General features: G+C 36.5%; 1 protein-coding gene across 3 annotated transcripts in view; it reads left to right on the plus strand.

The window, feature by feature from the left end:
* The window catches only part of SCN9A (sodium voltage-gated channel alpha subunit 9), a 185,675-nt gene that overhangs the window by 109,586 nt on the left and 57,389 nt on the right, over nucleotides 1-18,700 (plus strand). For all 3 annotated transcript variants that reach the window (XM_070069809.2, NM_001082358.2, XM_089327925.1), the window contains 6 exons: nucleotides 3,566-3,937; nucleotides 6,248-6,374; nucleotides 8,446-8,684; nucleotides 10,655-10,828; nucleotides 11,950-12,306; nucleotides 16,077-16,553. In XM_070069809.2, coding sequence (XP_069925910.2) covers nucleotides 3,566-3,937; nucleotides 6,248-6,374; nucleotides 8,446-8,684; nucleotides 10,655-10,828; nucleotides 11,950-12,306; nucleotides 16,077-16,553 — 1,746 coding nt within the window. The remainder of the gene's footprint in view (nucleotides 1-3,565; nucleotides 3,938-6,247; nucleotides 6,375-8,445; nucleotides 8,685-10,654; nucleotides 10,829-11,949; nucleotides 12,307-16,076; nucleotides 16,554-18,700) is intronic.

The raw sequence follows: 18,700 nt of genomic DNA on the forward strand, positions 1-18,700 counted from the left end.
TCTGGGGTTTCTAATTTGTTCCATTGTTGCCCATGTATATTCTTGTGCCAGAACCTGGCTGATTTCATTAAAACTGCCCAATAATATGTCTTGAAATCTGGGAATGTCATGCCTCTTGCTCTATTTTTATTGTAGGATTGTTTTAACTATTTAGGCTGCTTGTGATTCTATGTGAATTTTAAGGTCTTTTTTTTGTGTGTGTGGATCTGAGAACATTTTTGGATTTTTGATTGGGATTACATTGAATCTGTAAATTGCTTTGTGCAGTATTGAAATTTTTTGTTATTTATTTACTTATTTGAAAGTCAAAATTATAGAAAGGGAGGGAGACAGAGAGATCTTCCTTCCACTGATTCCCTCCCCACATGGCCGCAATGGCCAGAGCTGAGCTGATCTAAAGCCAGGAGCCAGGAGGTTCTTCTGGGTCTCTAACATGGGCCGAGGGGCCTAAGCACTTGGGCTATCCTGCACTTTTTTCCCAGGCCATTAGCAAGGATCAGAAGTAGAGTAGCTGGGGCTCAAACTGGTGCCTATATGGGATGGTGGCACAGCAGACAGCAGCTTAACCTCCTATACCACAGTGCTGGCCCCGTATTGACATTTTGATGATATTGATTCTTTGAGTCCATAGACATGGCAGATTTTCGCATCATTTGGTGCCTTCTTCATATCTTTCCCTAATGTTTTGTAATCTTTATCATAGAGATCTTCTACTTCCTTGGTTAAATTTTTCCCAAGATATTTAAAGTTTTGTAGCTATTGTGAATGGGACTGATCTAATAAGTTCTTTTTCAGCCATGGTACTGTTTGTGTACACACAGGCTATTGAAATTTGAATGTTGATTTTTATATTCTGCAACTTTGCCAAACCTGAATGAGTTCCATTAGTCTCTTAGTAGAATTTTTGGTTACCCTATCTATAGAATCATGTCTTCTGCAAACAGGGATATTTTGACTTCTCCTTTCCAATTTGTATCCCTTTGATTTCTTTTTCTTGCTTAATGTCTGTCCAAAATTTACATAGCTATACTGAATAGCAATGTTGAAATGGGCATCCTTGTCTGGTTGTGAATCTTAGTGGAAATGCTTCCAACTTTCCCCATTCAATATGAAGCGGGATGTGGGTTTGTCATAAATTGCCTTTATTGTGTGGGGAATGTTTCTTCCATACCCAATTTACTTAAGATTTTTTTTTGCTTTTTTTTTAACTTTTATTTAATAAATTTCCAAAGTACAGCTCTTGGATTACGATGGCTTTTTACCCCCGATAACCTCCCTCCCACCCACAACCGTCCCATCTCCCACTCCCTCTCCCATTCCATTTACATCAAGATTCATTTTCAATTATCTTCATTTACAGAAGATCAATTTAGCATATATTAAGTAAAGATTTCAACTGTTTGCACCCACAGAGAAACACAAAGTGTAAAGTACTATTTGAGTACCAGTTATAGCATTAATTCACATTGTGCAACACATTAAGGACAGAGATCCTACATGGGGAGTAAGTGCACAGTGACTCCTGTTGTTAACTTAACAAATTGAAACTCTTGTTTATGGCGCCAGTAATCACCATAGGCTCTAGTCATGAGTTGCCAAGGCTATGGAAGCCTTTTGAGTTCACCAGCTCCAATTATTTAGACAAGGTCATAGTCAAAGTGGAAGTTCTCTTTTATCATAAAAGGATATCATATTTTATTAAATATTTTCCTTGCATCTATTGAGATAATCTCTGCCATCTTCAGATATTCTTAGTTCACCAAATCAGAATGTTCACTCTTCCTTAATGACCCTGACCCTATTACTTTCATGCCTTTATTGCTTAGTGCACACTCTTCCCTACCTGAAATAATCATCTTCCTTTTTCCCCTGTCATGGTATCACTCAATCATCTCCCTCTAATGCAGCACTCCCCATTATACAGATTTCCCCTCTGTCTTCTCCGTTTGGCTGAATCTTCTGTTCATTGCCCTGTTCAGAATTATTCTGTTCTTTGCCCTCATTTAAAATCTCTAACTTCCACTCTTAAATGTGCAAGATTTTTCCAGATAAATATAGAAATAAATGAAAGATAGATTCTCCTTCTTCAAAAGGTTCCTTAATGTATTTTAAGAGACAGAACTTAAAAATATACAACATTAATAAAAACAAGTATGACAAGAGCAGTCTAAGGTAATTTGAAGGCAAAGGCCTTGTCATACTCGTTTGCCATTGTCCATAATGCCTATCGCTTTATCCTTTACATATGAAGTGCTTCTGTGTGTTTAACTGAATAATCCCAAATAACTTCATTAATATTGTATATGGAAACAGTTTATTATGGACATGTGTCACATAAGTCTGGCTATTTCTGGTCTTGGTATCCTTTTTCCCATCTTCTAATATTTCATGGCTTTGTAAACTCATTAGTATTAAAAGGTCATTTCTGGTATACTTCCACTGGGCTCTAAATTTGTAAAGTGGTGCTGTGCAAAACATATAGCATGGTCTTTTATATTAGAGGGGCTGATGCTGTGGCACAGTGGGTAAATCCGCCACCTGTAGAGTGCCGGCATTCCACATGGGTGCCAGTTCAAGTTTCGGCTGATCCAGCTCTCTGTTATGGCCTAGGAAAGCAGTGGAAGATGGCCCAATTCCTTTGGCCCTTGCACCCATGTGGGAGACCTGGAAGAATATCCTGGCTCCTGCCTTCGGATTAGCCCAGCTCTGGTTTTGCAGCTCTAGCTGTTGTGGCCGTCTGGGGAGTGAACCAGCAGATGGAAGACCGACCTCCCTCCCTCCCTCCCTCCCTCCCTCTCTCCCTCCCTCTTTCTCTTTCTCTGCCTCTCTCTAACTCTTCCCTTCAAATAAATAAATAAATCTTTAAAATAAAGGAAAATTTAGAGTGGAAAAAAGTTACATTTTTGTAAAAACTGATGAAAAGAGGGGAGGGAGGGAGAGCTGCAAAAGGGAGAAAAGTGTGTTTTTCTTCTTGGAACCACACCTATAGTTAGCATGAAATTTGTTCCCTTTATATTAATAAAATAATAATAATAAAATTTCAATTTATTATGGAATTTAACAATTGGTATGAGGAAAATTATATAGCAGGTATCAATACCAAATTCTTTTTTTCAAGATTCATTTAATTTGAAAACCAGAGTTGGGGAGAGTGAGGGAAAGAGAGAAAGATCGCTCACGTGCTGGTTCACTCCCCAGATGGCCACAATAGCCAGTGCTGAGACAGGCCAAAGCCAGGAGCCAAGAGCTTTTTCTGGATCACCCACATGAGTGGCAAGTACCCAAACACGTGAGCGATCTTTTGCTGCTTTTCCCAGGCTAATAGGAGAGAGAGGGATCCAAAGTGGAGCAACAAGGACACAGGATTCAGTGGGGGAATAATATGGCAGCCATTGGAGAGTGAACCAATGGCAAAAGGAAGACCTTTCTCTCTGTCTCTCTCTCTCACTGTCCACTCTGCCTGTCAAGAAAAAAAAATATATATATGGCTTGTTCTTCTAGTTTTTGAATAAGTGTTACAGCAGTGTTACAGCACATACATGTCATTCATGTCTCTGTTTTGCAGTCACCACTCAGCATTCGTGGTTCATTGTTTTCTGCAAGGCGCAGCAGCAGAACAAGTCTTTTCAGTTTCAAGGGTCGAGGAAAAGATATAGGATCTGAGACTGAATTTGCAGATGATGAGCACAGCATTTTTGGAGACAATGAGAGCAGAAGGGGCTCACTCTTCGTGCCCCAAAGACCCCAGGAGCGTCGCAGCAGTAACCTCAGCCAAGCCAGTAGGTCCCCCCCAATGCTGCAGATGAACGGGAAGATGCACAGTGCCGTGGACTGCAATGGTGTGGTCTCCCTGGTTGATGGACCCTCAGCCCTCATGCTCCCCAATGGACAGCTTCTGCCAGAGGTGATAATAGATAAGGCAACTTCTGATGACAGCGTAAGGACATTTTATATAGCTCAGGCATGGCTGAGCCCTTTTTCCTGCATCAGTCACTCTCTCTGCTGGAGGGACCTTCTCTCTCTGGTTCTGTGAATGGCTCTGCATTTTACAACACTTTCTTTAGAAACACATCGTTAACTCATTAACTGAATACTCATACTATGCATTGTAGGAGTCTAATTCAATGATCTCATTTAAAAAATAACCATTTATCTATTGATTTTTAGCTGACTGTAGATCACTAATTTAGACAATTTTCAGATATTAAAGGCATTGATAGTGCTGACCTTATGAACTGATAATAGGCTCTTTTCTATAAAGAAATTTGGTTACCGTCTATGAAGAAAAACAAAGTAACTGAAACATATTCATTTATACAAGCAAGCAGACAGAAAAACAAAAACAAAAAATCTTCAAAACAACTCCAGGAGTTTGAGAGTCACTGGGTAGTTGGAGAAAAACAATTAGGCTTGAAAGTGAGGTCTTACTGATTCCTGGGGTTTCCAGGACACCTCTTTAGTCCGCTCTCTATACTATGCTCTAATAGTAAATGTCAGCAGGAGCTTTGACTAAGCCAACAAACTTTGAACATATACTACATGTTTATATATTCATATTTGAAGAAAATGTAGCATCTCAACTGAGATTACCGTTCCATCAAAGCCATGGCCACACACCTATTTCAGTTTGAATGAATGCATGTACTTTTAGGTTGAATATGTGACCTCTATGCTTGCATGATACAGCTTAACCCCTTTTGTCCAGACATTTTTCCTTATGAAATGAGCATGCTAACTTTGTATGGAATTGGACTTTTGTTGTGTTTTGTTTTTCATTGGTTATTTAATATATAATATATAATGTATAATATTTATGCAATATATATAAAATATAACTCATATTTTGAGATTATTTCTAACTTTTAAATGAAGTATTTTTAGAGTTTTTTACCATAGACAAATCAATTTCACAATAAATCTTAAAAGTAAAACAAAAAGTATAGAAATTAGCAGATACTTTCAAGAACCAATAGAAAAGCAAGAAACAAAAAAGTGTAACAAAATATACAGTCAAAATAAAAACATTATATGACTAATAATCTGCTCTAATCTAATATTAGCATGTTATAATAGTATTATATACCATGTTTTATAATATTATAATCTCTAGTTCTGAAACCTATCTGTTCTGAAACCTATCTGTACCCAAAATAAATTGGTTTATTGAACAAATATGACTTGGAGAAAAAAACAAAAAACTTTGCTTCTGGAAAGTCAGTAAATTAGAGACTATACCAGAGAGAACATGGGTATAGAGACTTCTGAAAAACGTCATTTTCAGTTCTACATATGTGTCTGTACATAAAAAAATATGTGATATATACATACATAAGTGCATATTTATGGCTATATGTTTGGTAAACACACATGTATGTCTGTACACATATAACTCTAGACCTGTATATGTTTGTAAAGTTTATCTACCACATATCACATATAAGAAGACAAATAGTTGATAGGAATAAAATTGCAGTTATTTATATGTGTATATATAAATATGTATGTGTGTGTGTTGGCCTGCACCAAACTAGCATAATGTTTCAAATTTAAATTAAAATCTAAGCTTTAAAAATAAGATACTTTCATGTAAAAGTGAACATGCTTGGGATGCCTGAGTTTATATTACTGCTCGGAGCAATTTTTAGAGCAGAATTGTGGGCGCCTCTTTCAGATGGAGTTTGCGTTCTCCATTTCACTATACTTTGTCACTTTGCAAAATCTGTCATTTGTCATCAAATTTTCAGCTTAGCTCACGAGGTGTTCTCTCCAGTAAGAAAGTGATTACTGTAGACTTCATTACTATTATTACTTCAACAAAGAATAATTGCAGTAAGTTATCAGAGAACACTGAGGTTCCATCCCTTTGTAAACAGAGCACTACAACACGTTTAGTTGTTCTCCTGTAGAACTCTTACATGGTAAAATTATTTGAATAAATTGGACACTAAGGAAGATAGATCATGATGATAATATAATAAAAGCAGCTGTATTTGTATTTTATAAATATTAACTCCCTTAATCCTCATAAGAATATAAAGAAAGCATTATTATCCCCATTTTACAAATGTTGAACCTGAGACAGTTAATAAATGGTATGATATAAAAGCAGTAGTAGCAGAGACATAATTCAAAAATTAATCTCTACTTCAATTACTCAGTACAGCTAATGAAGCACAGATTTATCTTGTGCCTATAATTTATTAGAATTCTATTCATAATATTTTCATTAATCATCCTTTTTCCCCAGGGTACAACCCAAATACGCAAAAAAAGGCGTTCCAGTTCCTATCTCCTTTCAGAAGATATGCTGAATGATCCTCATCTTAGACAAAGAGCTATGAGTAGAGCAAGCATACTAACAAACACTGTAGAAGGTATGTGATAATACTCTTTATCATATAGATTCTTAAATAAAAATTGATTTGAATTCTGGTCAGCCTTTTTCTTTTAATGAGTTTATTTATTTTTTTGAGAGGCAGAGTTACAGACAGAGCGGGAGAGACAGAGAGAATGGTCTTCCATCTGCTGGTTCACTCCCCAAACGGCTATAACATGGGAACTGAGTGGATCTGAAGCAGGACCAGGAGCTTCTTCTGGATCTCCCACGTGGGTGCAAGGGCCCAAGCACTTGAGACATCTTCTACTGCTTGCCCAGGCACACCAGCAGGGAGTTGGTTTAGAAGTGAGCAGCTGGAACATGAACATATGGGATGCCGGAGCCACAGGTGGAGGCTTAATGTACCACACCACAGCACCAGCCCCCCCTGGCCATCTTTAAAGAGGCACATGAAGTTCTTAGGAAGCATTCAAAGAATATATATATATATATTCAAAAGATATATATATATATATATATTCAAAGAATATATATATATATATACACACACACACACCCCACACACACACTTTAAGAAATGCTAAAGATAACCAATAGATACTGATAGAATAGTTTTTTATGTTCTTAAAAGTGGTTAAAGGTATTTTTGACTACAAATAAGTATTGGATAATATAAAAATTGAAAAATAAATAATAGTTGATATGGAACACTAGGTTAACTCAGCCACACAACCCTATCACTGTGTGATCTTAGAGAGTACCTAGTCTCTCAATATTGTTTAATAAGTCAAGAGTCGAAGAGTGCCAGTGTTTTTTAAAAATGTGCTGGCTTCCATCCTCTTATGCCACAGTGTATACTAGGTCATAACTTAACATGGGTTAACCACCATGGGCCAAAACTTCTACCTAAATTTATGATCAGAAGCAAATGGGTTAATAGTGTGAAATGTTGGCCCGCGTCTTGGCTCACTTGGTTAATCCTCCGCCTGCAGCGCCAGCATCCCATATGGGCACTGGTTCCAGTCCTGGTTGCTCCTCTTCCAGTCCAGTTCTCTGCTGTGGCCCGGGAGGGCAGTGGAGGATGGCACGAGTGCTTGGGCCCCTGCGCCTGCATGGGATACTAGAAGGAAGCACCTGGCTCCTGGCTTCAGATTGGCACAGTGCCACTGTAGCGGCCATTTGGGGTGTGAACCAACGGAAGGAAGACCTTTCTCTCTATTTCTCCCTCCCTTTCTCCCTCCCTCCCTCCCTCTCTCTCTCTGTCTCTCTCTCTGTCTATAACTCTACCTATCAAATAAAAAAAAAATAGTGTGAAATGTCTATTGCATGAGCCGTTCCATAAATTATTTTGGTATCTTGGTTTTGGAATTGTCTTTACCTGTGAGCTACCAAGAACTTTTTCTGCATGGAACAGAATTGTCTCCTTGTTGTGTGGCATTAAATGCACAAGGAAAAATATGTATATTTTGTGGAAAATATGTATTTCTCCACTAGGGAAACGCCAGTTCTGTTTGCTGTCACATTAGGTATATTTTTCTCTGAGAGAATCGCACATACTAGCTTTCAGTCATTCATTTCACTGCATTCTCACTTGTGCTTAATCCAGTTATGTGATACAAAACTTTCACATAATATGCTAAGATTTCATAGAAACAATCCTGTTACATTTGCAAAGTCTAAATCTCATCCCTTGGTGTGGGTATTTGGTAGAGCCAGTTGAGACATTGCTAGTAATGCCATACCTTATGCCAGAGTGCTGGGTTCAATTCCTGGTTCTGCTCCTGACACCAGCTTCTTGCTAATACACACCCTGGGAGGCAGCTGATGATGGCTCAAATATTTGAATCCCTGCCACACCTGTGGAAGACCTGGATTGAGTTCCCAGCTTCTGTCTTCAACCTGGCTCAGTCCTAGCCATTGAGGGTATTTGAGGGAATATATCAGTGGATGGATTCCTCGTGTGTCTGTCTCTCTGCCTTGCACATAAATAAATAAGTAAACATTAAGAAAATCACAAGCCTTGTTTGAATGTTAGAATTTACTTCTGCTTAGGAATAAAATATACAATGATTAACTGCATGTTCTCTATATTGTTTTTTTTCCTCCAGAACTTGAAGAATCTAGACAAAAATGTCCATCATGGTGGTACAGATTTGCACACACATTCTTGATCTGGAATTGCTCTCCATTTTGGATAAAATTCAAAAAGTTTATCTATATTATTGTAATGGATCCTTTTGTAGATCTTGCAATTACTATTTGCATTGTTTTGAACACATTATTTATGGCCATGGAGCACCATCCAATGACTGAAGAATTCAAAAATGTTCTGGTTGTGGGGAATTTGGTGAGTATCATGGCTGTCATCATTGTGATTCTGTTTTTCTTAAGTCAGATGTATCTGCAGCTTGCATATCTAGGATTTACCACATGAATCAATGAGCAAAGTCAAATTTCATATATACTATATATACTCATATATACTATTTCAAAATAACATTGCTGTCATGTTGAAGTCTATAAATAACACTACTTACTGCTCGTATTTCTGCAATATGTCACCACCTTTGGAGTTACAATGTTTGTTGTTTTTCTTTCTGCCAGCCTACTTCTTGTGAGCAACATTTTGAAAATTCCATGCTTTCTTTCATTGTGTAATCACATTACAGCTTCCTTTTAATTTAATTAAGCATCCCATACACCATGGATACATTAGTTTGACACAACAGTAGTGAAATATCTGGGTCTTTGGAGTCCCAAAGATCTGATTTGAATCCTGATCCTGATCCTGCCTTTTACTAGTTCTGTGGCATAAGACCTATATTCCAAATATTATCCAGAAGTTAAATATTTCAACTTTCTTGTGGGGAGCAACTCGGACTGGACTGAGTTACTGGAATTAAGACTTTTTCTATGCATCTGCTCTCCCACAATATGGCGCTGGGAGAGGAGAAAACAGCTTCTATGCAGCTGCCTCTTGCCAACTTGAGTGATGACCTCCAGGAGCTGATCCTGCTCCTGATTGGGGGAGAGCAGCGTACTCGGCGTGTGGGCAGCCGAGTTGGGATTGGCGGAAGAGGACTATAAAGGAGGAGAGAGACAACATGCACCAGGAACATCTATCTGAAGGAACACCTGTGCAGCCCCCGAGAGAGCCGGCCGGCGGTGTGCCGCTCCCCCGCGGAAGTGGGGAATGTGGCAGGGGGAACTGCCCTTCCACGGAGGTGGAAGGGTCGGCAGCCAACCCGGGAAGAACCAGCAGCAAACCCGGGGAGGGCCGAGCAGACAGAAGAACAGCGCAGGGTCCTGTGTCGTTCCTCCACGAAGAGGGGGAGCGACATAATGGTGCCGTGACTCGGATGTGAAGCCTAGGCAGGGTTTAGTGTCGTTCCTCCAAGAAGAGGGGAAGCGACACTTTCTGAGTTAGCATTCCTTTCTTTCTGTTCATCTTTGGGGGAAAGGCAGGATCAGTTAGTTTCTACTTGTTCATGGAAGTCCAGTTCATGCAAAACAGTTTCTTTCCACTGAGTTGAAGGCACCCCTGTGAACTTAAAGAGGATTTGCCGTATTTCTTATATATTACCACAGCCACATGTTCAAATGCTCCATTTTAATCTTCTTGATGCTACATTATTTTAAAATGGTCTTTCACAGTTACAGCCCCAAGTGTAATCCTTTGAACTTTCTCTGGTTAGATTCTTTGAGTCAGAGCATGCCTGAATGATTCATAAACAAGTCTTCAAGGATTGCCTTTTTAAGTGAGTCCTTTGATACCAGTGTCATGAATTAATGATGTTTTGCAATGCATTTTTGTGTCAAAACGTTGGAAGTCTAACTTTAGCTTCCACTGTGTCAATTAAATACATTTTACTCTTCTAGTGATAAATCTTTAAAGAGTGAGATGACATGTTCTTTATTGCTCTCAGAGTACTTAGATCAGGAAAAAGGACTTGCTCCAAATTTCAATATCAATCTGTTTCCCTTTTCTTTCTTTCAGAATCTGTTGACTTGTATGTTTTTTCAAAGAGTAACTGTGTTGTCAAACGTCTTACTTTTCTGAATTTAAAATGCTTTTATAAAATTCCATCTAAACATAATGAGAACTGTGAGGACAGAGCTTTTTAACTCAATGAGGCTTATGAGAGCAAGAGAAATAGTGATAACCTAGTTTATAGAATTAAATGAGATGACTATGTAAATTGTCTAGCACTTTGGAAAATAGTGTTTTCTAAACAAATAAGTCATTGTTCACTGTCATCATATGTTGATTCCATATCTTCAAGTAATGATACAAAACACATTGTATTTCTCACTTAGGTCTTTACTGGAATCTTTGCAGCTGAAATGGTTTTAAAACTAATTGCAATGGATCCGTATGAGTATTTCCAAGTAGGCTGGAATGTTTTTGACAGTCTTATTGTGACTCTAAGTTTAGTGGAGCTTTTTCTAGCAGATGTGGAAGGATTGTCTGTTCTGCGATCATTCAGATTGGTAAATATGAACTAATCTTACCATTATATTCTATAATAAAGACATGTTTCTTTGTTCTATGCATTACTTTATTATTGAAAATCTGGGGATTCTTGAGAATGAGAATTAAAGGCAAGATTAAGGTATTGATATCTACTAAAATAGCATTCATTAACAAATGCATTTTAACAGTAAAAATTGAATGTATATCTTAATTTTAGGATCCTGAAAACAAATCCAGTTCTTATCTGAAGTATATATTTTCTTTACTCACTAAGGTGATAATTTGTTTCACAGTGAAAGCTTATGGTTTACATAAGCTCATAACTTTATGGATTTGATAATTAGAGATTAAGTCATTATCCTCCAAACAACTATTGTCTGTTACAAAAAGATTAAAGTAAATGGACTACTTCACCCCGAAAATTTCACCCCTAAATTATTGGGCTAAATTCAGATGTCTAAATGAAAAAAATTATAAAAGTATTAGAAAATAAAATCAATGATAGAGGCTGGCGCCGTGGCGCACTAGATTAATCCTCTGCCTGCAGCGCCTGTATCCCATATGGGCACCGGGTTCCTGTCCCAGTTGCTCCTCTTCCAGTCCAGCTCTCTGCTGTGGCCTGAGAAGGCAGTGGAGCATGGCCCAAGTGCTTGGGCCCCTGCACCTGCTTGGGAGACCAGAAAGAGGCACTTGGCTCCTGGCTTCGGATTGGCGTAGCTCCGGCTGTTGCGGCCATTTGGGGGGTGAACCAGCAGATGGAAGACCTTTCTCTCTGTCTCTTTCTCTCTCCCTTTCTCTAACTCTACCTGTCAAATAAATAAATAAAATTCTTTAAAAAAATCAACGATAAAGTACCAGTTGAAAAAAAAATCAACACTTAAAACCATGGTAAGAACCTTCTACAGCAATCTTGAGCTAAAATTAAACACTTCTTCCAGGATGTATTTTGTAATTATATTGTGGCAAGTACAGAGAAAACTAGAAATATTGAAAATATAAAATAGAAATAATTGATTGAAGCCAAATAAAAATAACAGTTATATGACAGTCTATTTTAAATTTGGAACAAAAAGTAAGCTAGGAAACACTGAAAACTTTTTTCATAATGACTAACGTTAAGCTTTATCTTTACTTTTAGCTCCGAGTGTTCAAGTTGGCAAAATCGTGGCCAACACTGAACATGCTGATAAAGATCATTGGTAACTCAGTGGGGGCGCTGGGAAACCTCACATTGGTATTGGCCATCATCGTCTTCATTTTTGCTGTGGTCGGCATGCAGCTCTTTGGTAAAAGTTACAAGGAATGTGTCTGCAAGATCAATGATGACTGTTCTCTCCCACGATGGCACATGAATGATTTCTTTCACTCCTTCCTGATCGTGTTCCGTGTCCTATGTGGAGAGTGGATAGAGACCATGTGGGACTGTATGGAAGTCGCTGGCCAAGCTATGTGTCTTATTGTTTACATGATGGTCATGGTGATTGGAAACTTAGTGGTATGTAATCAGATATTCATGTCCTTAATATTATCACATGAAATGGTATATTAAAACCTTAGAGTTAACTAAATCTAAGATTATTAACTGGTATGGAGAAAAATAGGAAACAAAATATTGTAATTTCCCTGGCCAGATAACCTACAATTAACTTTTTCTAATTTCCCTCTATTTATTTTAATGTAAAACCATCCACTATATTCTCTCATTTTGATAACTGGTTCCATTCCATCAGTTGGTAGTCTTGTGATATGAATTAACTCTGTGGTTTTCTTATTCCTTAAAAATATATTCAGATATCAAGCTATCCTGGTAAATAGTACATGATTCTGTTAACAATAACAAAAATGAAGTTATTTTGGACCACAGAAAATAAAAGGACTTGTCTCACAATCCTGAAGTCACATATAAGACTTTCTATAAGTCACATACAAGCATCTATATCCAGGATCATTAAATTATGGTCCATGGGCCAAATGCAGTCCAATGCCTGTTTTTAGATGGCCTTGAAAGGTAACAGTGATTACTGCATTTTTCAGTGGTTAATAAAATGAGAAGAATAATACTTTATCACATTTGTACATTAAATGAAATTCAGAATTCACTGTCTATAGAAAACTTTTCTTAAGATGTGGACATGTTAATTCATTTACATTTTATTTACAGTTGCTTTTATACTATACGGGCAGAGGTGAGTAGTTATAATAAAGACTGTCCTATAAAGCCTAAAAAAATTTATTATCTGGTCCATAACAGAGGAAGTTTGCCAACTACTGGTTTATAGCTTTTCTTTATCCATCTTCCTATATTTTAATGAAGGTATCTTGACTTATTTTTCTTTTCTGTGTCTTTCTTCTTTGTATTGGTTGATTAAAACTTTCTAGATTAAAGAAGGAAAAAAATCGAGATAAAGTGTGCTTCTGTGAGCCACTTACCTTCATATAACTCAGGTTAAATGGTCTCAATTGGTCAGTTTGGCATAAACCTCACATCAGGTATGGTAACAGCCATATGACAAATACCTTCACTTCTCACTGGCTTGAAAAGAAGTGCTAAATTATTTTCCTTGCATCTGTCATATTACAAGTGCTTCAAAGGACAGACACAGACACACATTCATCACATCACATATGTATGAGGCACAGTGCAGATGCACACATTGTGAAATATCCAATATTCTGGACATATCAGAAATGTACATCATGAATCCTAACTCTATAATTCTTAATAATCCTCAAGTTGCATATGATAATAAATAAATAAATTTCCCAATTTTGTATAGTCTTACAAATCCCTTCCAACACAGAATAAAATATACATACCCTTTGGTTCTTCTGAGTTTGTTTCTTATTCTTAAGTTCCCGTAGAAAGATTGGTTTGTTTGTTTCTTCTTAGAATTTTTTGACATAAACTATTGAAGTTGTGGGAGTTATAAATTGTAAAAATATGTCACATTAAAGGTATACCAAAAGTAACTTAAATATGTAAATACTTATTCAGGCATCTGCAGAAGCAGGTAGATTTCTTAAGCTCTCAACAAGTTAATCATTCAAAATTCTTTAGTATCTTCTTATGAAAAGAAATGTATTTAGGTATTATTTAGATGGAAGGCATTGTTTAGGTATTATTTAAGTAAGAATACAGCAAAAATAATTATGTACTAGGCCTTGTCCTCAAGATGATTATACTCTATTAGGACAAAGAAAACTTGTTCACAAAAATTATCGGTCAAGGAAGAGGGGGTAGTGCTAGCTATGAGGTTAAAATAAAATGCACTTAACACTTGGAAAATAAAAATAAATTCTTGGCTGGGTTTCCAGGACAGTATTGCAGTGAGTCTTTGAAGAATATTTAACATTTTAACTTGAGTACAGATGTGAGAATGATGTTTTTCTTTGAAAGGCAATATAGATTTCTAGTAAAAATATTAGGGTACATTGTAGAGTCTTTATATGGAATTTGTGATGACTAACATACTGTTATTCATTAATTTTCTATCATGGTAATGAAAGAAAATGGAAGTATAATTCAGAAAGTTCACAAGCAAAATTGAATAATTAAAGAACTAGCAAGAATATAGAATTAGAAAAGGAGAAGAAACACAAGATTATGTTCTTGATATAGTCCTCCATATTAGGGTTATATGCTAAACTGACCACTCTTTTTTGTTTGTTTGTTTTTCTAATTCATTCATTAGTCATTTTACTACCAATTAATTAAAATGATTAATAGCCCTAACTTTTAGAGAGAAGTTTAGAACAATAGGATGTTTTATTTCACTCAGGTTTATATTAGGAGGCTGATGAAAGCCATTATTCAAGATGACTTAAAATCAAATACACATTTAGTAATTCTTTTCATGCCTAATGTGATAAAATGTGATACAAAATTGACTTTATTTTCATTGAGATAACAAAAATATTATGCTAATGTATTAGTTATTTTTAAGAAATGAATTACAGTGCCTTCTCTCAATGACCAGACATATACATGAAGTATGTATAAAATGGAGTCTACTAATACTGTGTAGATTAAGGAGACTAAAGCAGTAAAATGGACCCTTGGATCCTCATGATTATTCTCATTAAAAAACAAAATCTACACAGTCACATATATTTAATATATTCTTCAAATGTAGTGAAATATACTTAATTTTTCATTAATAACAAAAAGAAAGTTAAAATAAACATTTCAGAAGTCATTAGTGTTTATCAAAATTATTTCCTATGATTACCAGGACACCCACCTTCAGAATTTTCTCTTAAACCAGGCTAATTGACATAAACAGTTTAAAATTGATCTCTGACACATATAACTTGTTTTAGATGTGGCCAGAATCAGAATGAGTTCCTTCTCAGTTAAGTCTAATTTTGATTTTCATTTTTTTAAAATATGAAGTAGTTGGATTTGGTGATGAAGCAATATCTCATGGTAATTAAATTAACTGTGTTGCCTATATGAAACAATCTTTAAATTTAATTTACATGTTTTGTTGAGTTTACCCGGAGCTCTACTTTAGGGAGGAAAACAGAAATAATTCTGCTCATTAACAGGGCTTTGCTTCCAAAATGGGAATTCTGATCGCTTTGTATGCTCTTCTAGGACCAAAATGATTGGCAATGAACCAGCCAATCATAATGCTATTAGAGCATATGAAGTGGATTCAATGGGCAGGTCCTTTTTTGTGCCACATTAAGTTGCAAGCTGGCACGATTTCTTGTTCAGAATGTTTTATTACAGGAATTCTGTATTTTATGCTCCACTTTTTGAAACAAGTGACATTTCTCTTCTGAGAAAAGTGAACTCTTTTCAGATTTATGCCTAAGTGATTTCAGCGTAAAAGACAATAGTCACAAGTGTCTTGTTCAACTTGTTTGTAACAGGTGGTAATTATAGGTCAATGTTAGAAGAGTTTTTAGGCTCATAAAAGGAAATTTGACGAAGGGACTGCTGTTAAGTAAATTAACTTAATAATGATGTTAGCAGTGTGGTGAGGGACCATTCTCTTTCATTCTCTTTGTTCCCTTGCTGATTCTTGGCCTGTGTGTCTGAGCTTGTACTCAAAGTTCTCAGGATCTGGAACGTGCACATCGTGGTGCTAGGTCAACCCTCTCTCCTACTTCTCCCATATGCTCTTATCTGTGTGTGAAAAGGTGCAGGAAGCACCACGCTGATTTGTATTGTGGCCTGTTTTTCAGGAGAATGTGCTAATTTTCTTTTTCATTCCCTGTCTTCCCATTTCTCTACATGCCATCCCTACCCTGACATAGGTACTGAATCTCTTTCTGGCTTTATTATTAAGCTCATTTAGTTCAGACAATCTTTCAGCAATTGAAGAAGACACTGATGCAAACAATCTCCAGATTGCAGTGACCAGAATTAAGAAGGGGATAAATTATGTGAAACAAACGTTACGTGAACTTATCCTAAAAGCATTTTCCAAAAAGCCCAAGATTTCCAAGGAGATAAGACAAGCCGAAGATCTAAATAGTAAGAAGGAAAACTATATCTCTAACCGTACACTTGCTGAAATGAGCAAAGATTATAACTTCCACAAGGAAAAAGATAAAATCAGTGGTTTTGGAAGTAGCATGGACAAATACTTGATGGAAGAAAGTGATCATCAATCATTTATCCATAATCCCAGCCTCACGGTGACAGTACCAATTGCACCTGGGGAATCTGATTTGGAAAATATGAACACTGAGGAACTTAGCAGTGATTCAGAGAGTGAATACAGCAAAGAGGTAAGATTGTTTTATGTACATTGTGTTTCATATAAATTAGTATCAAATAAATAAAAATTTAGATATTTATTGGCAGAGTTCTTTCTAGCATTGCATTTCTGATGATTAATTTTATGTGCAGTTTAGCTTCCTGAAGACTTAATCTCATAAAGTATGATTATTAATAATTGTCTTAATCTTAGCTACCAGCTAAGTACCAGCTTGTTCTTCTCAATCTTCATCCCATGTTTGATGCTAGTTGTAAAGTCATACACAGTCTCTTTGCATTGTGTCAGTTAAATCCACCTCCTTCTGTGTCACCTTTACACCTTTATCTTTATACTCACTATTTCTTTCCTAACCATTACAAGTGGAGTCCCAAATGGTCCCTCTGTCTCCATTTTCCATCTACCCTAGTCAACTTACCTGGTTCATTTTACTTAGATTCAATCTTAATTATGTCATTTTTGTAATGTGTCTCCAGTCTCTAAAGTCTGCTGACTTACATACTGAACATAAAGCCTTCATACTGTGTCCCCAACTTCCTTGATCAGGAGCATCTCCTAGTACTCACTCATAAACCCACTACCCATAGCAAAGCAATTTCCTTCTAAGTCATAAATACTCTCTACCTGTGTCACTTTGCTTGTGATTTCCATCTCCAGTCAAAATTCTATGTGCGTTTCTCAAGGCATGACCCTCATGTTCTTCATCTGTAAAACTCTTGCTACCTAAATCATAGTTGCATAAGCCTTAAATAACTTAACATATTAACATACATAAAATGTTTTAAATAATACTCAAAAGTGCTGAAAATTGTTATGTATCACACCTCTTGATTTTCCCCAAAATGGATGTAACTTTTATCATTTTGAAGGCTATGCAATTTTATGTGTCTTTGTGAATTTATAATTTAGTTTATTGCTTTTTTTAACTTTGGAAAAATTGTGATTTATATCAAATAGTACTGTAAATTCTTTGAAAATAGGATTTTCTTTAAACACAATTTTTTGAATCCTCCACATCAGCTTTAACTTATGTATAAAAATCTAAGTGGGTCAAGGTATGCATGCAACTTCTATTAATATGTGAAATTTAACAGCCATTAGTATGATCACAAATTATTTTATGGTATTGGTATTGAAGTTTCAATATATCATTTAAAGTAATTTTGTTCTTTTTTTAGGTCAAGTTAGAAATTATTTGTCAGATATTTACCAGATGTCTTCTGTCTGCTTAATCTTATTAAAACTTGCCTTCCAAGAATTTATAATACATTTGGGAAAATATTATATTGAATATTGATTGTCAATACATTCTTGTTTATTTCATTTCCATGGTATACAGCACCATAGTATACAGGAGATTAGAGCCACCTTAGATGGTATAATAAAATGCATGAGCTAATCTTTTTAAAAATTATTTATTTTATTTCTGTGAGAGGCAAACACATTCACACTCACAGAGGTTGGGGAGAGTGAGAGTGAGAGAGAAAGAGAGACATCTATCTCTCTTTTCCTGGTTCACTCCCCCATGCCTGTAACAACTGGGGCTGAGTGAGGCCTAATGCAGAACCTAAAACTCAATCACAACATCCCAGATGATTGGCAGGCACATCACCTGCTGCTTCCTGGTTTACATATCATCAGGAAGCTAGAATCAGGAATGAGCCAGGACTTGGACCCAGGAACTTCAATATAGCATATGGGCATCTCAAAAGGAGCTTTACGCACTGTGTCACATGCCCACCTTGGGCTAATCTTTTTAAATCACTAAGCACAGTATTTGAGTTAGAAACCTTAAAATTTTAGCTTTTATTATAATCTTTGAATTCATCGTCATTATTATCATCTAAAAAGTTCAGATTCTGGAGCTGACATTGCAGCATAGCAGGTAAAGCTGCTGTCTGCAATGCCAGCATCCCCTATGGGTACCTGTTTGTGTTCCAGCTGCTCCACTTCCTATCCATAGCCCTGCTAATGGCCTGGGAAAAGCAGCAGAAGATTTCTCAAGTGTTTGGGCTCTTCCACTCATGTGGGAGACGTGGATGAAGTTCCTGTATTCTGCCTGGTTCAGTGCTGCCATTTGCAGCTATCTGGGAAGTGAACCAGCAGATGAAAGATCTCTCTGTGTCTCTCCCTTTCTGTAACTCTTTCAAAATAAATAAA

This window comes from Oryctolagus cuniculus, chromosome 3 (assembly GCF_051225735.1).
Source record: "Oryctolagus cuniculus isolate XC-2025 breed Fujian yellow rabbit chromosome 3, ASM5122573v1, whole genome shotgun sequence".
NCBI lineage: Eukaryota > Metazoa > Chordata > Mammalia > Lagomorpha > Leporidae > Oryctolagus > Oryctolagus cuniculus.